Source organism: Phacochoerus africanus, chromosome 11 (assembly GCF_016906955.1).
Source record: "Phacochoerus africanus isolate WHEZ1 chromosome 11, ROS_Pafr_v1, whole genome shotgun sequence".
NCBI lineage: Eukaryota > Metazoa > Chordata > Mammalia > Artiodactyla > Suidae > Phacochoerus > Phacochoerus africanus.
Genome location: NC_062554.1, coordinates 17,497,257 through 17,519,295, shown reverse-complemented (window position 1 = coordinate 17,519,295; position 22,039 = coordinate 17,497,257). Strand labels below are relative to the sequence as shown.

The 22,039-nt window shown below is 43.3% G+C and overlaps 1 protein-coding gene across 8 annotated transcripts in view; it reads left to right on the top strand.

Annotated features, from left to right (window-relative positions):
* DLG2 (discs large MAGUK scaffold protein 2) overlaps positions 1-22,039 on the top strand; it is a 1,194,846-nt gene that overhangs the window by 937,078 nt on the left and 235,729 nt on the right. The window contains exon 1 of one of the 8 annotated variants that reach the window (XM_047753845.1): positions 5,164-5,336. The exons of the other annotated variants lie outside the window; for them this stretch is intronic. Within the exon in view, the coding sequence (XP_047609801.1) occupies positions 5,300-5,336 (37 nt within the window). The 5' untranslated portion in view covers positions 5,164-5,299. Of the gene's footprint in view, positions 1-5,163; positions 5,337-22,039 lie in introns of those variants that run through there. 8 annotated transcript variants of the gene reach the window in all.

The following is a 22,039-nucleotide window of genomic DNA, read 5'->3' as shown; positions in this document are numbered from 1 at the left end:
ACATGAAACTTAGGCCTGATAAGGTCCCCTTTCCTTTTTGACTTTGGATTTGAATAGAAGTTACTCAGCATTAAACTTTGTATTTAGAATCATTTACAGAATGACTTTTATTAGTATCCTTTATAGCACTGAGTGAAAAAGACTAGGGCAAAACATCAGGGGAATTCAAGCCTTCTAACTTTGCCTGCTAAGCAGTTGATGAACAGAAAGATATGCTTATACATCCCTCTCCTGGGTGGAACGATTTCTAACCTAGCATTGTCTAAAATAATTTATTCAGAGATCTTCACAGTACAGTAACCTGGAAGCTACCTACCTAAAGTTACAACGAACATCCTTGCATTATAAAGGAAAGAACCAAAACTAGGGCAACAGTATTCTCCCAACCTTAATTTACTCCTGGGCAAAGTCACTGCAGTACTATTTTGCCATCTCTGTTATACAAGCTCTGAAGTCTCCGTTCAATTCAGTTTTAAAGTGGAGAAACCAGATAGGTTCCCAGAAACTGAATTTGTTTCATGGAGGAGGAGTCTGTGATTCAGGCTTAAGCCAAGGGTGTTGCCATTATGACATAGGCCGTTACCGAAAGAAAGGTAGGGATGGCTCCTTGCCCCAGAACTGTCAGATGTGTCCGGGGAGTTGTGCAGAGTCTCTTTCATGATTCAGTAAAACTAGGCCATCAGAAATGCTATGCTGGGTCATAGCAGTGGTGCCTTCAGCCAAGCAAGGATCCAAAACATTATAGGGTGATGTGAGAAATATTAGAATAAGAGGTAGGTGGAAGGTGCTGTGGGCATAGCAGGATGGTCGTTAACACAGTCAGTGAAGTTCAGAAGGACTCCCAGTGGCCACAGTGTTTGAAGGTGTTTTTGAAGAACGAATGGAGACAGTGGACAAAAAGGAAGAAAAGGAGCTGCCTGTGCAAAGTAACCAGTTCTCCAGGAGGAAGACAGCAAGAGGAGGGGCGGTCAGGAGAGCAAGTTTGTAGAAAGAGTAACATACTTCACTAAGAACATGGGTTTCGTGCTGTAGCGGATGAGGAGTCAGCAAAATATTTTAACAGAGGAGAGACAACATCAGGTGACCGTTTCAGAAAGAGCTTTCTAACTGAGGGGTAGCTCTTGCGTTGAAGGAAAGTGAGATGAGAGGGAGGGAGCCAGTTTGGCCAGACCCTCCTTCATGCCCATGACAGTGGCAGCAAAGAGGGACACACACACAGACTAGAGAGACAGTTTGGGAGCAGAGTTGATGGGATCAACTGAGTAGATGTGGAATCAAAGTTTGAGGTTGCAGTTTCTTGGATCACCAGGAGGACTGTGATTTAGAGGCTTTACACCCTCTAAAATCCATGAGTTTGTCTGAAACCTTCCCAAAACTAATAGTATGAATTCTACTGTATAATAGTTCTGACATTTGTACTAAATATTTAACTTTCCAGAACACTTCCTCTTGTTTGAACTCATTAAATATGCTTTTTGACAGGTGAGAAAACTAAACGTGATTTGAGTAAAATCATCCAGTCGAATTTTGCTGAGATGAGACTAGAGTCAAGTCTCCAGACTCCTTAGTCATAAGTTTTAAATCAAATCCCAAATCTGATGGTTTTGCATTCTCTGCCCCTCACCCTTTTTTCTATTTTGCATAGAAAGACCTTTGAATAGAAGAGGAAGCTAGAAGCCTTGGAAAGGCCCCAAAGAAATCTTGGGAGCTTTGGGGGAGGGCTAGGCAGTCAGCATGGGCAAAGGGCAGTGAATGACAACGAGCATTCCGAGCCTTCCAGATGTCAACGTTTGCATCACTCAGAGTACAAAGGCATCCTGTTGTACTAGTTTCCCTATAAACCTCATCCCTGCAAAACATATGAGCCTTGAGAGGTAGGGAATGGAAGGTGGGGAGGGGCCAGCTGGTAGTGGCTATGAATGGCAATCACAGTGGCCTCTACTTAGGATGGTCCCTGGGTCCTTGAAGTCTGTTCAGAGAGTCTTGTGTGGCTTCCCAATCAGCATTACACTCAAAATTTGTCACCAGACAGTCTCAACCAAGGAATAAGTAAATCTGTTGATCATATTGCGTGAGATTGTCCATGCAGAGGCTATAAAAAAAAAAAAAACCCACAAAAAACAAAAAAACTGTTCAGTTTGAAAGTGGAATCTCAACTTCAGTGAGAAGTGGAAATGGAGAGTCCTGGTCACTGCAAACCAGAATAACAGAAATAACAGAGTCATTTTGCCATGGTGGGAGAGCCATTTTTCAATTATCTCCCATCCATGTTGGTGACAGGGGAGAGGCAGAACACAAGTTAAACATTTGTGGGCAGGAAGAGAGTTTTCATCTGAAGGGATCTTACTGTCTGTTTCAGGGAGCCAAAAGGAGCAAAGACTTCAGGATGTTTGGGGAGAGAGAAAGAGAGTATTCTTGATGAAAACGCCTCAATGCCCTGTTTTCTTTTAAAGCAGATGTGGCCCCTCACAGGATCTGCAGCAACCGACTTGCTCTAGCTATCAACCCCCGCTGCTGGGCAACTGCCTTGGAAATGGAGGTCAAATAACGGTGCTTAGTAGAGACACACTCTGTGATTGTACAGCCCCCATCCTTCTGGGGGCTCCATTGATTGTCTCCCTGCCTCCACTCCTAGCCCCAGCCTCAGGTGAAACAGACAGCACTAACCGCCTGAACCTAGCTGGAACCTGAACTGGGACTTGAACCCATGTGCCAGGACTCAAACCCAGCCTAAACCCAGATTGGGACTTGAACTGACGTGCTAGGACTCAAACCCAGCCTAAACCTAGATTGGGAGTTAAACCCACGGTTTTAAATTAGAACCACTCACCCTGTGTCTGGACTCACTGAGGTTCAGGTTCTTCATGTCTCCTCACAGAATGAATTCAGCAAGAGACAAAATGATAGGCAAGAAATAGACTTATTAAGATAGGACACTTGTGAAAGGTGCAAGCGGGCAGGCACGGAAGCTCTGGGCAGGGATGGGGTTGGGTGGGTGGGTGGGTGGGGCCTACAGTTTTATCTTCCAAGCGGAGTCAGGGGGTCAGAAAAGACCGCCTCTTCCTCGGTATCTGGTGAGGTGCGTATTCAAATCAGCCGAAGGGCAGTCCTAAAACTCCTGCCCTGGGTCCGAATCTGAATGCAGGCCTCATCCCATCCCCCACCCAACAACCTGAGGCAAATCTCAAGCCTCGCTAGTCCTGCAAGCCTGCCTTGTGCTGATGGATTTCCTGAGCAGTTATTAACTTATAGTGCTCTTCCAGTGTCCCCTAAGTTTCCCCTTTATCTATGGTCCTTTATTGGGACTTTTAAAACTATCTGTGCCTACTCCGTCCCTGTCATAGGGACTCTTCTGATTGCAGCAAGTTCCCTTGCCATCTAGAACTATGACTTACAGTCAATACTAAGTGTTAAAAAAAAAAATGCAAAGTACTACTTTTAAGGGAAAAAAACTTTTAAAATGTTCTCTCTAATGTTTTTGTGGGGGGAGAGAGAGAGACTCATACACTTAGGCACCCATAGGTGTGGTTTAACCAGACTTCGTTTCATCTTACAACCTGAAACCTCTGAGATTCCCACAGCTTTCAAGGCCACCAAGGCAGCCATTCTGCCAAGACCAGTTAGAAGTGTTGGTGATAATCCCATTTTATCCCTGAAAACCACTTTGAACATTTAAAAAATTCTCGGAGTTCCCGTCGTGGTGCAGTGGTTAACGAATCCGACGAGGAACCATGAGGTTGCAGGTTTGATCCCTGGCCTTGCTCAGTGGGTTGAGGATCTGGTGTTGCCATGAGCTGTGGTGTAGGTCGCAGACTCGGCTCAAATCCCATTTTGCTGCGGCTCTGGTGTAGGCTGGCGGCTACAGCTCTGATTAGACCCCTAGCCTGGGAACCTCCATATGCCACGTGGGAGGGGCCCTAGAAAAGGCAAAAAGACAAAAAAATCAATCAATCAATCAATCTCCAAGCAATTGAACCAATTCAATCCCTTAGTTTTGTTTTCCTGGTGATAATTTCTTTCTGATGAACACGTTTTCAGCTGATTTTTGAGAGACATTTACACTGAAATAACTCCCCATTTTAGGTCAGTTTGATTGATTCCTATTTGAGGGTTGTTGTTTTTTTTTTTTTTTTTTACATGAGAGGATTTTCTAGTCTGTGCACTTTAACTTTGATAACTAACAGGGAGAAAGAGTAGGTGGTTACCATGGTGACCACGACATCTGATGTGAGGAACAACAGATAAGGCAGGGAAACAGTGCCACACTAACTGAATTGCCATGACGATCAATAGTTGAGAGAGGAAATTTCAATGTCTAGGCTCCACTTAGCAACTGATCAATCAATCAGTATGTGAATAGTCGTACTTCCACCTTAGCTTCTCATGCATATACCGTACAGATCAACACAGAAAGAAAACTGCAGCCTATGTGAAAATTGAGTCCTTAAATCATATTTGGTAAATACTTTTAGGTAAGGATAAAAATCACCCTAATTTCCAAATTTTAGCTACTCATACTCAAACTATCAAGATAAATTTCAACTACAAGGTCTTGATTTGGGCATTAGGGGATTCCCAAGTTTAGAAGAAATGGAAAGAGGGCCTGATTTCTCAGATTGGCAGGACCTAATTTCTCATCCTTTTGTAGCCACACAAAAAGGTGAAATGAGAAGTTCTGCATCTCTAAGCCATCCCTTTTTGAAAAATCTTCCTGCCTAAAGACTGAGGTAAACAGGCATTTCCTGGCCTGGGGGGAGCTGGCAGATTCCAGCCAGCCAGCTGAAGAATTAACTCTACAGTGTGAGTAACTTTGTTTAGTCTCTTCTACATTTTAAAAGAGGATACCAGCCTAACACTTAAGTGTTGGAATTTCAAACACCAGCAGCTAAGCTGGAGGGTGGGATGGGATTTGGGGTGAGAAGGCTTCTGGGCTCCCCTTCGGCAGACTCCTCAGGCAGGCATCCACATCCACTGCTTTTCCAGTGCTAAGGCGGTTTTGGCTGGAAAGAGAGAGAGAGAGAGGTGAAAGAGTCAACATCTGGAAAGTGATTTGTTACTGCTTTTAAAAGGGTGGAATGGAGAGTAATAATCCTCTCTCTTAAATTGGCCCTTTTGTGTTGCAAAGCATCTCAAACTAGCTCTGCCACTAGCCTGAGAAGGCAGCCCCACCTGCTTCAATCCTCAGAGGCTTTGGCCCCAACTCAAGAGCGTCAGGAGTGTGTGCTGGCGGGCGGAGTTGATACCATAGACTCAGCCAGGAAGAGGGGAGCAGACTGAATTGGGGAAGCAGCTGCCTGCTATGCTGAAAACCTCTGGAAACTGGCTGAGGAGCTGTGGTGAGAATCCTGCCGCTTTTCTCAGACCCGTTTCTCCTGACAGTGCAGTGGGGAATCAATCGTGGCCAGAAAATGGGAAGAGGGTGGCAAAGTCCTCTCCCCTTTCCTTCCTAGAACAGCACTGCCTGCCTCTTCTTAGCACCCACTGCTTGCAGGCAGCTTCTTAAGGCTGCTCTGTTTTCTTGTCTCTGTCTGTGTTCTGGGGCAATAGCAATCACTGCATCTTTCTCTTCCTCCACCTTAGTGCCGCCCCTAAACCACACGCCCACATGTTTATTTCACCACTGGCCTCTGCCTAATAAGTCTGCCTCATGGGAGATGCTGTATATCACACAGAAAGATTTAGGAATGTGAAGTTTTTGCTGCTGATTTAAATGGGTTCCAGTAATGCCTGTATCCACATTGATTTCAGATCAGATATTTGATGTTTGCAAGTTGTGTTCAAATAGCCAGAGCGCGCTGAAGGAAAGTGTAGTTCTAATGCAGGGAGGCCAAGTTTATGGGTCTGAAAGAACTTGACTTAGGGATTGAACTATGCTTTCACCAGCTATAAGCTATGCAACCTTGGAAACCACCGAACTTTGTGCTTTCAGTTTTCTCATCTGTAAGAGGGGAATTATTACTTACTCAGTAGAGCTGTTTAAAAAGAGTAGTTGTATATGGAAAGCTGGACGCTAAGGTCCTCTGAGGTACAGGGATTGTGGTTACATTATTTGGGGACATGTGGTTAAGTATCCAGAAAAGGTAATTTATTAATAATCTTAATAGTTAAGAATGGCAGCTCAGACCATTCTGCCTGATTTCAGATTCCAGCTCCTTTGTGGTTAAGTTAGCTGAATAACATAAGTCTGCTCCCCATCTGTAAAACACTGACAATAACTATTTCATGGATCTGTGAGAATCGAGAGGCAATGCTTCATATATAAGGCCCTTAGCACTGCACCTAGCACAGAGTACTCAGGAAATGTTGGCTGTTGTTATTATGAGGCAGAAATTTGACTTTGGAGCTAGACACGTGGCCTCCTTAAATGTACCTCATTTTAAAAATTTAAATGCAAAGGTTGGGCAAAATGAACCCTCAGGAGCCGTCCACCTCACACCAGCTGTGTTCCTAGGAGCATCCACGTGCCTGGCACATAGCCCTACATCTTCCTTGATAGAGGCCACGAATTGAAAATTCAAACTTATTTTATGATGGAAAAAACAGCTCAACATGATATATATTTGGAGCTTAAAAAATCATAGCCAGTGCCTAAAACCAGATGTGTCATTTTATATACGGACTTGATTTCCTGAAGAATATATTTTCGCGGCCCCAGATGTTACTTTGCATGTCCGTAGCTTTGGGGACATGGAGATCTGCATCTAAACACTTTGCACTGGTTTTTGGAAACTTTATTCACACAACTTACCCAAGAGCGGCACTTCGTAGCATTTCCGGTTTCTGGATTATTTTTTGAGAAGGAATCTTAACCTGTATCTCGGCATTCTGGTGTCACTTCGTATGCATCTGATATTACCTCACTTAGTATGCATCTGATATTACCGTTTAAAAACCAGCCCAGAGTCACCCCTCAGTGTGCCTCTGGGGCAGGAAGTAGGCTCACTGGGCTGGGGGATTTGTATTCTCCTCAGAATGGAAGCACCTTCCCAGCAACCTTTGCTTTGCTATTTTAATTTCTCCATGCCCCCCCCCCAAAGAATTTCCCACATTTCCTCTCTATACCCTTTATGGGTGCGCTGAGCTAAGCTAGCACTTCCATTAAACAGAAAAGTTAATCAAAATTTTTACAATTTGTTTGATGTAAAACCACCAAGAAGGCAAGAACTCTGTTTTCTGATACCTGGCACATAATACAGGCAGTCCTCACTTTTGCATCAGAGGGAAAGACCATGAAAATGACATGTCCATAATCAATGGGGAAAAAAATACCATTGCCTAAGATACTGAGCAAGCAGCTTGTCTAAGCCTTTGTGAATTGTTGCACTCCTTTCTAGGTTTGGATCAGCTTCGAACCTTTTATCTCTTGCGCTTTCAATGTTAGGAACTATCTCTCTCAGAGTTCCTCTAATGTGCGCTTTTTTGCCAGTGTTATTTCCTCTGGGACATATTCCTCGTTTTCATCCCAACGACTTTTCTCACTCATATTCCTAAATTTGCCTTTACTAAGTTCCCTGGACTGATCTTTCCCAAAGGGTGGCAGTTCAGCATCGCCAAGATCAGCTTTGTCTTCTGTAATTCCACTGTTCCATTTGAATTTCTTTCTTTCTTTTTTTTTAAGGATTGGCCGCCTTCATTAAGGCAAAAACACATTACTTCCCGCTACATTCATGTCATTCATTTTATTCCCTTACCTACATTTCTGATGAATTTTCCTCATGATCCATTTGTATCTCACTTACTGCATTATCCCTTTTTGTTTCTTTGCTGCTCTTTTATCTTTGTTGGCAAATTCCCTCTTCGGATTATCCATTTCTATAAGATGTCACGTGGATTTACCACCAGGAGACAAGGAGGCCAAAAACTACATGCTTTGCTGTCTGTGTGTGAGCTGAACAACAGGTTCTCAGTCTGACAGACTTTGAGAAGTGACATGATGAGTCACTGTTCACGGTGGGCCACTGTTATTATGCAGTGATTTGTGGACCAATGAGCCAGTAGCACGTTTATGCTTTACTCATTCACAGTTCATATACTGTGGTAACTGAAATTTGAACGGTGTTGTTAGGGAACTGATGTTCCTTGATTAAACCATAGTAATGGAAATTCATGCATGTTGCAACCGTGCAAATAAAGAGCTGCCCATGGATAGTTGCTAAATAATAAATACCTATTGAATGAATGAATGGACTCATGCATTCACCCTGATCTCAGTTTTGCAGTCTCAGGGTCCTTAGAGCCTTTCCCTCTCTTTCTTCTGGACATAAAAAAATATCCAAAATAGCAGGTAAAACACGTCTACTAATAGCTGGCTTTGAACAAGTCATTGAACACTGAGTCTCATGTGCTAAAGGCCCAGCTGCTTCTCTTCTTATCAAAATTTTCCCTGAGTGCCCAGCTGCACTTCTAGAACAAATTAGTACGATCAACATATTTGTACACTACATGCAAAAAGGAGTCTAGACTCCCGGGATGGTTTTGTTTTCTTCCCTGAGAGAGGAGGATCAGCACTTGGCAGAGGAGGCCTCTTGAATGCTGCCTTCACTAGGAATGTGCAGGCCCAGGGGTCAGTGAAGAAAGGGGTCTTATTTTTGGCAGAACCTGCCTGACTTAATTCTCTCACTGTCCAAAAATCCAGTAATTAAAACGAAAAAAGTGGAGGAGGTCTAGGGGAGACACTCAAAGATAATCGGGGAGTTCCCGTCGTGGCACAGTGGTTAACGAATCTGACTAGGAACCATGGGGTTGCAGGTTCGGTCCCTGCCCTTGCTCAGTGGGTTAACGATCCGGCGTTGCTGTGAGCTGTGGTGTGTGTGGGTTGCAGACGCGGCTCGGATTCCGTGTTGCTGTGGCTCTGGCATAGGCTGGTGGCTACAGCTCTGATTGGACCCCTGGCCTGGGAATCTCCATATGCTGTGGGAGCAGCCCAAGAAATGGCAAAAAGACAAAAAAAAAAAAAAAAAGATAACCGTAAATTTTTACTTAGCCTTTAGTCTCAGGGAGTTTATATTCCAAAATGGGCTATGAATCCTAGGGACATGTAAGCAGTAAGAACGGTGGTTACCTGCATTAGTTTGATCCGTCCCAGGTTCAGGGTTGGGTCTGCTGCTTGCTAGCTCGGTAAGCTTCCCAAAGTGACTTAGACTCTCGGAAACTCAGTTCTTCAGCTGTAGAATGTAGGGATTATCTCCCAGTGTAGGGAGAGTCTTAAGCAAGATAAGGAATGCAGTGTACTTAGAGCAGTATCTTTTGCAGATTAAAAGCTTGGGAAACAGAAATGATTTTAGTTACCGAGACATAACTCAGAGGGATGTCATTCTTTCCACTTGACTGTCTTGTCCGCAGTGTGTAGAGTTCTGGTTGCAGAGTCAGAGTATAATATACAGGGGGAACTTATGGGCATTAGCCAGCCTGTTCATGAGGGACCAAGGCCAGGACCTGTGCTTTCTCCTGCCTCTTTATTGATGGTCATTGGGTAATTGAGAAGCTATATTATATTCTGCCTTTGTGATGCCGGCCCCCTAAATTCCTTTGGAACCCCTCCTTTGTAATTCAGAGGCATTTTCAAAGCTTTTCAGAGTGAGACACTCAAGTCACATAGTGGCAAGGCCCTGCTTGCTCCTCTGCTGACAGTGCTGCCTCCGCTGGAATGACCAGCTTGGCCCAGGAGCATCCCCACCTGGTTACCATGCGTCCTCTCAACCAGGCACACAGACTTGGAGACTCTTTGAGAAAGGCATTGAGGTAAAGTCAGCGTTGCACCTGACTGCTGAATGCGCCATGGCCATGTGGGGCTCTTAACAAGTGTAGCTTTGCCCAGGGATTCTGATCCTGTAGGTCTGAAGTGGAACCGAGGCCCCTGCGTTGGAAAAGTGGTTCCCAGGTGAGGTGCACTTTGAGCTGAGAGCCACAGCTCAAGGGCCTATAGATGTCAGAGTCTAAGAACAAAATCAGCCCTGGCTGCAGCTCTCTGGACATAACTGTGACCTTTACCTGCCTGGAGACCAGCCTGGCCATGAGGCGCAAGCTGGGCTTGCAGTGTGTTAGGAACCTGCTCACTTCTGATTCTTCTTATCCCAAGGCAACGTTTCCTTGTGTAGTCCCCTCAGAGAGTAGTTCCAATCATCTTTTCTTTCCCCCTTGCATATAAAAGTTCCTGGGCTTGGGGTTGAATCTGTGCCATAGCAGTGGCAATGCCTGACCCTTTCACTGCTAGGCCACCAGGGAACACCCAACTCATCTTGACTGAACTTTTTCTAACAGCTGCCTAATTGGTCTCATTGACTCCACCTCCCTCCCTCAAACTTGCCATCTCCTCTCCACTCTGACCACAAAGTCTTGCTGCATCCAAAATTCCACTGTCACTGGCCCGCTCTTCTAGCCACAAAGAACCGTGCCTTGTTTACAGCATGGGACATTTGTTAATGCCATCATACGTCTTGTTTCCCTGTCAGAACACTCTCAATTAATAGTATTACTTTCGAACATAACAAAATATTTCTTTATTTGAAAATTTAACCTTGGAGTTCCCTGGCGATGGAGCAGGTTAAGGTTCCAGCATTGTCACTGCAGCAGCTTGGGTGGCTACTCTGCCACAGGTTTGATCCCTGGCCAGGGAACTTCTACATGCTTCAGGCAATGCCAAAAGAAGAAAAAAAAAAAAGAGATTTTTCTCTTTCTTAGATTGTGTGCTATGTGCTTTACATGTATATGTGTCTGACAAACTCCTACTGACCTTAGAAGCCCAGTTGTAGACATGCTCTGAGATCTCTCTACCCCCAGCTGCCCCACAGCAGAGTGTGTTCCTCCTCTGGGCCCCGAGAGCCCCAGCAAAGAATTCAGTGTATTGCATTGTCATTTGCTGTTTATGATCTATCTTTTCTCCCAAGGGCATGTGCTGCCTTTGTCTTTGTAATCACTTGAGCAGAATGGGCCACAGCAGTCATGAGTCACCAGTAGGATGGGGAGCAGGCTTGAGGGCAAAGCATCTTCAATCCTAAAAAAACATCTGGATGCAGATGGTTCTCTTGACAGTGGATCATGAGCCCTAACAGTGTCGTTTTGTAAGGCATTTGGGTACAGAAGAGAAGTATCCCAAAGGCTCTGCCTTTATATAGAGAAGTGTGATTGATGTAGCATTCAGCTCCCAGGACAATCCAAACCATAGTTGAAAAGACTGACTAAATTTCTATGCTCCGGAGACCAGACCACCCACCATAGCAGCACTGGGTTCACTTTATTATGCAAGAAGGTCTGGATTGCACTGCGTCACCTATTAGGAGGGTATTTTAGCCAAACAGAGCTGTGCATTTTCGTGTTTGTGATTTTTTTCTTTGTCTTTCTCTCTTTTTTTTTTTTTTTGGCTCTGTGTTTTTATAGGCAGACACTGTAATCAGCTGTCATGATAGCTATAATCAATTAGCTTATGGGCTGTTTTTCTCCATCTGGACTAATTGAATAATTGCTTTTGTATTTATTTTTGTTTCTCCTCTCTACTCATTTCCAACTGTCACTACTGAACCATGTGACTAAGCCCCTACAAAATCCTCGGCTACTCCTCTCTCTTGAGCAGCCTCCTTTAAGATGTGCTACTAACTGGAATTCCTGTTGTGGCTCAGTGGGTTAAGAACCCAGCTAGTATCCATGAGGATATGGGTTCAATCCCTGGCCTTGCCCAGTAGGTTAACAATCCAGCGTTGCCATGAGCTGTGGTTTAGGTCGCAGATGTGGCTCGGATCCTGAGTTGCTGTGACTGTGGTTAGGCCAGCAGCTGTAGCTCTGATTTGATCCCTAGCCTGGGAACTTTCACATGCCTCAGGTACAGCCCTTAAAAAAAAATGTGCTAATAACCCATTAATCATCTGTGTTCATTAATAACTAGGAGTTACTTACCTAAAAAACATATTTAAGTAGATATTCTGTTGTTAAAGTGAATAGCAAAAAAAAAAAAAAATCAAGAAAATTTTTGTTTCTTTTGAAACTGAGAATTTTCTTCAATAAATCACAAGACAGAGATGCTCCCCTAATAGTAAACCTAATAATGCTTTTAAGAGTTGGGCAAATATCTTTTGGCATGCCGGCACAAGTCCAGAACCTAAGCTAGGGAAAAAAAGAAAAGTAAGACCTCACCTCTGCCTGCAAGGAGCGTAAAGTCTAGAAGAAAAACCTGCTAAAAAATCAAACACCATAAGCATTAAAGATGGTGTGAGAGAAGTCTGTATGATGGCAAAAGGGAATAAGTGGGATTAGTGACAAAAAGCATCCCTTTTCCAAAAACCTTTTGTTATGTACTCAAATTACCCCTGACCTCTCTGTCTTCAGGTTTCTGTCTGCAAAATGGGTATAATCCAGGCCAGTAACCTTATTGTGTTTGGAACACATTTTGAAGAGCAATTGGAAAGGATTATGAACAGTTAATGTAACCCCAGGGTTAGGTATTATATAGATGCCATGTTAAAAACCTAGTACATTTTAAGCAATGCCCATTGAACTATCAATTAAAATTTGTCACCTGTTGCATATAAAACCTACTGAGGGAACTTGAAATTCTCATAGAAAAGGAAAACCGAGTAACTGGAATTAATTCCCCTGGTTAGGTTGGGAAAGACAGGAAAGGTAGGACCCAGCCAAGGACCCCGGGATTTGCTTCCAGAGCTATTGACTTTTTCGTCACTTTTAATGACCCTGCTCTCTTCAATTCCTTTTTTCTGTGCTTGGGGCTCTGGCTATAGATTTATTGATGCATAGATTTCTTCAATGGGGAATTAAAATGTAACAAAAACAAAAAAACAAAATAAACAACACCCAAAAAGCTATGCTGCTGTCTCTGGGGATAGGATTTTTTTTTTTTTTTTTTTGTGGAGTTTTAAAATGTAGTCAGCAGATCTTTTGAGTACTTATTGAGTACTCACCCTGTGCCACGCATGGCACTGCATTAGAGGACAAATTAGACATGGTCTCCATTTTCACAGAGCTTAGAATCCAATTATGGGGCAATTGTGATGCAATGTAAGCAATGCCATTGGGGTCTTATAGGCTGCCCAGGGAGGAAGCTTTAACTCACCTTGACAAGAGGATCAGAGAAGTCTCCATGTAGAAAAAATATCAAAGCCAGGATGAGAAATTAGCCCAGAAGTGTAGAAAGGAGGAATATTAAGTAGAAAAAGAGGACAGCAAGGAGCTCTTGTCCCTGAAAGTGACAGCAGTTCAGTAGGTTGGAGCTTAGATCTGTGTCAGGTGGAGCCTGGATTGCTAAGGAGGGCCCAGATCACACAAGGCTCTTTATGCCCAACTGGAGTTTGACCTTTCATTCTGAAGGCAGAGGAGCCAACTATAGGGTTTTAAGCAGGGAGGTGACAGGATCAATACTGCCATTAGAAAAAAAATCACTTATCTCCGCTGTGAAATGAATGGGTAGGAGGTAGGACAGTCATTAAGAAGACAGGGATGGGGGTCCTTAGCCTAAGGTGTAGAGAGGTCAGATGTCCATCTCAGCTGGCTGCTTTCACTACCCTCCTCTGGGTGGAATGCTGTAAGGTCTATACTCCTGGTCATTCCCAGGGTTTTTGAATGCGAATGCTCCTTTTTGAACTACGTGATAGTGGTTTTTAGATTTTGTTAGAGACAATACTTAATGATACAATGATCCATGGACTTAAACTTAATTAATGTATATTTAATTTGTATAATGTAACCTATTTAATGTTTAATAGGATGTGTATGTAGGAGATAGTATTGACTCAGTCTAGGAAATGCTTGGTACCTGGTGGATTTGAGGATTCTTTGCCAAAACATCGAGGATTCTTGAGGAAGTGTTTGATCCTCAAACTTGGACCCAGAGGCAAAGAGGACTTAGAAATGTTGTTATCAATAGTCTGTATGTTAACTAATCCTTTATAAAGGATTGATAGCTGGAGTTCCCATCGTGGCACAGTGGAAATGAATCCGACTAGGAACCATGAGGTTGCAGGTTCAATCCCTGGCCTTGCTCAGCAGGTTGAGGATCCGGTGTTGCCATCAGCTGTGGTGTAGGTTGCAGACGCAGCTCAGATCTGACATTGCTGCGGCTGTGGCGTCGGCCAGTGGCCACAGCTCCGATTAGACCCCTAGCCTGGGAACCTCCATATGTCGCAGGTACAGCCCTAAAAAGACAAAAAAAAAAAAAAAAGGTTGATAGCTATTATTTGTTGAGCTTACTGTATCCAGCAGCTTTACAGGGACTAGCTCATTTTATGGATGGGGAAACAGATGTTAAAGAAGTCAGGAGCATGTTTTGGCTTCTGAGTGACATTATTTCAGTACTTCGTGGGGGTTAAGGGGATTGAATGTTTGAATTCCAGTTCTAACACTTAGCATCAAAGTAATTTCAGGCAAATTACTCAGTCTCTAATAGTATCAGTTTCTTTGTCTGTGAAATGGGTATAATATCTAGCACATGGAGTTAGAGCATTACTATAGTACATAATAGATATTAAAACCTTGATAACTTTCAATATATTGTCTTCCCATTGTAACTTCTCTTATTCCTTCCTTATCTTTTCATTTCCTCTGCATCTGCTTAGTTTCAGTCCCTTCTCTTTCTCAATTTTCCTTCCCCTTATTTCTTTTCTTTTTCTTTCTTGACTGCAGTGTGTGGTGGCTTAATGTGGGATCTCAGTGCCCAGACCAGGGGTTGAACCTGGGCCACAGCAGTGAAGGCAACAAGTCATAACCACTAGACTACCAGGGAACTCACCATTCTTTTTCTTTTTCTTTTTTTTTGTGAAGAATAAAATCTTGACATTTTATTAAACTGATATTTTTCAGTGATAGTTACTTTTGTGCTTCCTATTCTTAATTTTAAGAGCAGCCATTTATGTTTTGTTAAATGGCTCAGGAATCAAGTTACTCTGTACACATCACCCTTCGTGGAAAAACATTCTCCTTCGCACTTTATTGACCTTATAGTATATTTTCAAGTCCATTCTGGCAACATTACTTACTCCACATTCTTTTGATACTCCAGAGATGAATCATCCACCACATGCCCTACTTAAAAGACATTTGTGTGCTTAGCCAGTGCTCTCCTCATCCTCACACGTTCTCAAATGCTGTGGCAAATCCTCTGCTCCTGTCGCGGTGATGTCAGGTCTCCCGGGATTTAGCCAGTGGTTGATGAAGCAGGTGCAGAATTACAGAAGGTGCAATTGCCACGTGCAGGGGTATAGTGAAGAGTTTTCCAAAGAGTTTCTTGGAATTTATCCATCTCATTTTTATGGCATATTTACCATGGCGCACAAAAAGTGACAAGAATACCCTAATGAATAAAACTAGAATAATTTATCTTTTGAAAATCTACAAGAAAAGCCTAATGAATAAAAACCGGAATAATTTATCTTCTGAAAATACATTCCTTGTGCTGAGTTACCAAAGAGCCACACCTTCTGGCCTAGCTTTCAAGGCCCTCCAGGATCTGGTTTCTCTTTCATTCTTTCTTCCTGTCTCTCTTGTGGGGACATGACCCCTAGATTGAAATATTTTCTTCAGCGTTCTCCTGAAAATATCCTTCTCCTTTCACATGCCAATCTCCAAGTACTAGTGTGCCTACTGTCTCTCTACTCTGGAAATCTTTCTTTCCTGCAAACCTCACCTATTCTTCAAGTCTCAGTTCAAGTCCTACTTTTTCTGACCATTCCAAGTTCAAGTGATTTTTTTTTTTCGCCACACCCACAGCATATGGAAATTCCCAGGCCAGGGATCAGGGATCAAACCCAAGCCACAGCAGTGAAAATGCTGAATCCTTAATCAGAAGTCCACCAGGGAACTCCTCAAGTGATCTGAATTCCTCAAGTGAGGTAGTAAAATTTTACAGGGAAAGTTTGGGGATCTAGACCTGGAATGCCATCTTTTTATCCTCTTTGGATGATATCCTTATTGGTAAGAAGACAGGTGAGATAAAGGATTAAAGAAGAAAAACCATGGGAAAGCATTGTGTGATTATTACGGTAATCCTACCTAATATATTCAATTACTGTTTTGTTTTTTCTGTAGTAATTTAGCTTGCAATTAAACATATTTAGTAAACACTAAATTCTTAAAAGTAAGAATGTGGACATTTTTATATCAGCATTTCTCAAATGTTAATGTGCATATGAATCACAGGGGGATCCTTTCAAAGTACAGATTCTGATTCCGTAGCTCTTGGAATGGAGCATGAGCTTTGTGTTCCTAACATGCTCCCAGGTGAGCTGCTGCTGCTGTTTGCCCATGGACCGTACTTTCAATAGCAAGGCTCCCTGTAAGCTCAGATACAAAGGCGTGATGGAAACACATGCTCTCAGTTTGCCCTCTCTGCCTGGAATCTAGACATGGTATTTGCCTTGTAAACTTCTCTCTCTCTCTCTCTCTTTTTTTTTTTTTTTGCTTTTTTAGGGCCACATTCATAGCATATAGAGGTTCCCAGGCTAGGGGTCTAATAAGAGCTACAGCTGCTGGCCACAGCCACTGCAATGCAGGATGTGAGCTGCATCTGTGACCCACACCACAGCTCATGGCAATGCCAGATCCTTAACCCACTGAGCGAGGCCAGGGATCAAACCCGAAACCTCATGGTTCCTATTCAGATTCATTTCTACTGTGCCGTGACAGGAACTCAGTGACCTTGTTCTCAGCATCCAATTGTGTTTTTCTGCGTATAACTTCACAACTGCGAAAGCTGGCTAGCTTAGTACTTAAATTGGTCACACATAAATATTAGTCATCCTGGGGTGTCAAATGCAGTTACTTCAGAATAAATAGAAAATTCAGGAAACTTGCGAAGCTCCCACAGGGTAAACTTGATATACACTGAGATGCTTGGTACATGATGACAGTGAAATGACTCATTTGACGTCAAGTCACAGACAGACAGACGTCATCTCATTACCTGGGAAGACCTCCTTTTGCAGCAAATGATGCCACGGCAGTGTCTAAATGAGGAGAAACAGTGAGAGGCTGGTTATCTGACTAACCCTCAGCAGTACAGAGCCTCTACCAACTAGAGTGGGTGGCCACGTCGTCTATAGACCCTGTCCTAAGTGATCTCCCCTTTAAACAGTTTATCAGTGACTTCATTTTGACCTTTGATGAGTTGTCATGTTTTATGTAGTTCTCTATGTGTGTACAAGACAAGAAAGAATGTTTATCTGATTTTTTGAATTGTGTACTTTGATTGGACAGTTCAGTAAAGGAAAGTTGGTGTGGGAGGTAACTGTTGAAGCCCTGGTTTTATAATCAGGCCTGTTTATCACTCTAGTTGTGTGGGACCTTAGGCATGTTATCTAATCAGAACTTTGGGCTTTGCATTTGTCAAAAAGGGCTGTCAGAATAATTGAGATGGTCCAGGTCAAATGTTTAACGCAGATCCTGGCAAACAGTCAGTGCTCCATACATATCAGTTATATTTATTATATAATTGATGGCAGTTATTGGTATATTTATATTACTTTAATGCTTTAGTAATATAGTACTGCATTTTAGGGTTTTTTTATTGTGGTAAAACCCGTAACATTACTGTGCTACCTTAACCCTTTTTAAGTGTAGAGTTCAGTAATGTTAAGTACATTCAGGTTGTACAACAGATTTCTAGAGCTTTTTCATCTTGCAACACAGAAATTCTATTCTTAACGAAAACAAATACCCTCACCCAACAAACCTTTACATTTTAGTTCCATTTCTGGAGTATATTGATGTTAAACCACTCCACATGCCCTCCACATTCCTGTCACTACTGGAAGAACACATAGAATTTGAAGTCAGAAAATTTAGATAGAAGCCTAAGCCTTGAATTACACTAACTACATGAATGTCCTTACACCAATGATAAGCTTTTTTTTTTTTTTTTTTTTCTTTTTCAGCCACATCCACAGCATATGGACGTTCCCAGGCCAGGGATCCAATCTGAGCCTCAGCAGCAGCAACACCAGACCTATGCCACAGCAGCAGCAACACCAGATCCTTAACCCACTCCGCCACAGCAGGAATTCCTATAAGCGTTGACTCCAACATCCATAGCTGCAAATAGATCCATGTTATATGAACTATATATTATTAAGTAGTCTTTAGTTACCCCTTTATCCTTCCAATATCCATCCTCTGGGCTTCTAAAAATTGTTCATCTTAGCACTTTGCACCTTACACCGAAATGTGTCCTCCCCTTGTGCAGATGGAAAGTACCTTGTGGGCTGGGGCTAGGTGTTAATTCAAACCTGATTTCACACAATGGTTCAGTGTATTCATTTTATATCCCTCCCTCATTTGCTTCTTTGTGTTCCCAGGAGCCCCATTTTCATCACGTTACTTTTCCTTCTGTTGAAACCCTTGGCAAAATGCCCATCCAGAACAATGACTGGTAAAAGGGAACAAACCAATCTAGTGGAGTATGGATAGCAATAACGTAAAGTTTGGAAAAAGAAAGCCTAGCTTGATTTTCAGACTGCATCTCTCCTTTTAGTGACTACCTAGTTATGCTTAGGATGTTCTTTCTCCTGCTTCTTCTGCCTAGTATCTAGAGAAGACAAGAGCCATTTCATTATCTTCCAAATGATTTGGGGGGAATTTGCTTTCAGGTACAATAAACTCTGTTCCTGAGGATCTGTGTTAACAGTTAATTTAGAGAGGTAAAGTTCACTTTCTGAAGCAGAAGCCAAAATAGTTATGTAACCTGAAGTTCTCTTTTGAAAACAAGACCTGCAGATGCTCAGAAAGCTAAATTAAACTCTTGACTTGCAGCCGCCCAGCCACCAAGCATAACGGGCAGTTTAAAGACTATTACCAGCACCAGGGTCGAGATTGTACTGATACTGAATGAAACGCTATATTCATCTTCCAGCCAATATGATTTAAAAGTCTGCCCAGGTTAGCTAGTCTAAAAGTACACTGAGATTGAGCTGAACTTTATACTGTGGTTTGTTGCTTAATGAGCCATCTTGTTAAAAAAAAATTATTTTGCAGGAGTTCCCATTGTGGCGCAGTGGTTAACGAATCCGACTAGGAACCATGAAGTTGCGGGTTCGATCCCTGGCCTTGCTCAGAGGGTTAAGGATCTGGCGATGCCGTGAGCTGTGGTGTAGGTCGCAGACATGGCTTGGATCCTGAGTTGCTGTGGCTCTGGCGTAGGCCGGTGGCTATAGCTCTGATTAGACCCCTAGCCTGGGAACCTCCATATGCCGCGGGAGCGGCCCTAAAAAAGGCAAAAAGACAAAAAAAACTATTTTGCAAAATTTGGTCATATGCACTTCTGATTGAGAAAAATGATTCCTCCTCTCAAGAAGACTTTTTTTTTTTTTTTGCTATGGTGGGCAGTGGCTTGATGTGGGATCTCAGTTCCTGGACCAGGGATTAAACCTGTGCCAAAGTGGTGAAAGTGCTGAGTCCTAACCACTAGACCACCAGGAAACTCCCAAGAAGACTCTTTTTTGATAAAGGATTGTATATGCTAGACTGAGAGGGGAGATTAAAAGAATGAGTATTATTGGCAGTACCCTAGGTCTCATGCTCATCTCTTACCTTTAAGGCAACCGGTAGTGATTGAATAAATGCCACAAGCCAGAACTCTACAAATGTCCTTATAATAAACCATCAGGTGAAGTTAAGGAAATATTGCACCAGCAACCTCATATTAGAAATTATTAAAAAAAAAAAAAAGACTCGGAGACAGGAAATAAATTGTCCAGCTAATATGTGGAAGAGCTTGGGTGCAAACTAGATCCTTCTGCTATGACCCAGAGAGAGCGTCCACTATCACCACGCCGCCTTCAATCATCTAATTTCTCCCTCAGAATCTGAGGGCATCTCATCAAATAATGTCTCTAGGGAGTTCCCATCATGCCTCAGTGAGGTAAATTCCCTTCTGTTGAAGGATACAAACATGGGCTGGGTGCCAGGTCAGAAACATGAGTAAGACATGATTTCTGCTCTCAAGAAGCACCCGTCCACCATAGGGAACAGACACTCAACTAGGCTCTCAATAAGCACTGTGCCTTGTTATACTTCATCCATTGCTGGGCACCGGAGAGAGGCATGAGTAAGGCATGTTCTCTGCCCTCAAGGAACTCACGCTGATGAGACAGACACAGAAACAGGCACTCTCAAGGGCCACCGACTCCCGCTTCCGCTTTCCCACTCCGGAGCTGTTTCGGGGCTCCCAGGCATGCAGAGGCAGTGTTATACATGAAGAACATGGGCAGACAGCTTAGCTGCTTCTCGCAACCTGTTTCTTCGTACTTAAAAAAGAGGTGAGGTTCTTCGGCTTCCAGTCGCTGGTGGTTGCCAGGAGTGCTCAGAACCGAAGGCGTGTGGGGAGAGCTCGCGTTTTAGGGAAGGTGTGAACCAGTCCCAAGATTGGCAACTGGGGGAACTGGTATGGAGAGTCGGGCTGCGTGAACCCTGATTCGATAAGTCGCTCCCGGTGCTCCTCTCCCGGGTAGGGCTCTTGGGCGCCAGTCTCTCCTCGTTATCGCCGCTGCCCCAGCTTCTCGCGAGATTCCCGGCTTCCAGCTCCCACGTGTGCTCGTTCCTCTCGTGCCATGCGCGGGCTCTGGGACTCCACGCGCGAGGCGGTGGCGGGGTGCTAAGGTGAGTCTGAGGGCCGCCCTGGGCGAGTCCGTTCGCCTCAGCCCACCTCTCTCCCACTGCTTATTTGTTGAGAAAAGCCGGTGGGGTTTAGTCAGTAGTAAAGTCTCCAAATTTCTGCATGGTCCAGGTAGTTTTACTAGCCTTTCCTTCCACTTCTCTTCCCCACCCCTGCGCCCGGTACAAGCCTTAGACCTGTGGGTCTAATTGTCCAGTGATTTTTCTGTTATTCACAAAGAATTAGCTTACTGGTGTCGTCTTTTTCTGTGCTTCTTGCTTCTCTTCCCTAGGTATAGGAGAGAAACCTAACAGCTTCATAGAAGAACTGTAAATGAATTGTGTGTTCAAGAAGGATAGCCAGTTTAAGAAGTCATTGAGTGGGCAGTATATGACTGAAAAGGAGAGGTCACGAGCTCCCTGGTGGCCTGCCGGTTAATGATTTGGTATTGTCACGGATGTAGCTTGTGTTGGATCCCTGGCTTGCCAAAAATTAAAAAAAAAAAAAAAAAAAAAAAAAGGAAATATTACTGCTGGTCAATGCCTTAACCTCTTCAGCCTATATCTCTAAAGTCAAGTTCACGTTCAGAACTTGGCCCTAGACTAGGTTTGTAAATGACTAAGGCATTTCAGTGGTAGGAGAAATGTAGGAATAATGGTGTATCGATATCTGTTTTTCCCATCCTTTATTTCCTGCCTTCATGAATTCAATAGGAATTTTGTGGTCCCTAGCCAAAAGAAGTGTGACATTAATAAAACTGAGGAGAAATTTCAAGTGGCAGTCCTAAGGGATCTGTTAGATTTTTGAGAAAAGAATGGTATCTGGAGGTCCATTTTGGCTCAGCGGGCTAAGGAGCCAGCATTGTCTCTGTGAGGTTGTGGGTTCCATCCCTGGTCTTGCTTGGTGGGTTAAGGATCCTGCATTGCTGCAAGCTGGTCAATTTGAATCTGGTGTTGCTGTGGCTGTGGTATTGGCGGCATCTGCAATTCTGATTTGACCCGTAGCCCAGGAATTTTCATATGCTGCAGGTGTGGCTGAAAAGGCAAAGAAAGACTGGTATCCCCTAGGTTTCTGGTCAGCTAATGTTGCCTCTCTATTGAAAAATGTTATTAAATTCACTTTTAATTTAAATGCTTGCTCTTTTGAAGTTCTTTTGGAATTACTATAGAGTAACTACCTTGTACCTACACAGGTGTTACTTATACACCTATGTAGATAATTGAGTGTAATAACATTTCCTGAACACCTAGGATGCTGGGTGCTCTGCAGCTCCTACTAATACCAGATATGATGGTGAATGTGTCACAAAATTACTTGGAATGTAGACTCCTCTGAGTAAATGTGTTTGCGCCCTATATATCATAAATGAAAGGGAGCCACATGTAGCTCTGATTGTGTCTAAGGGAAATCTTGTTTTCTCCCAAGAAAGAAGACCATTATGGTATAAAAATCCAG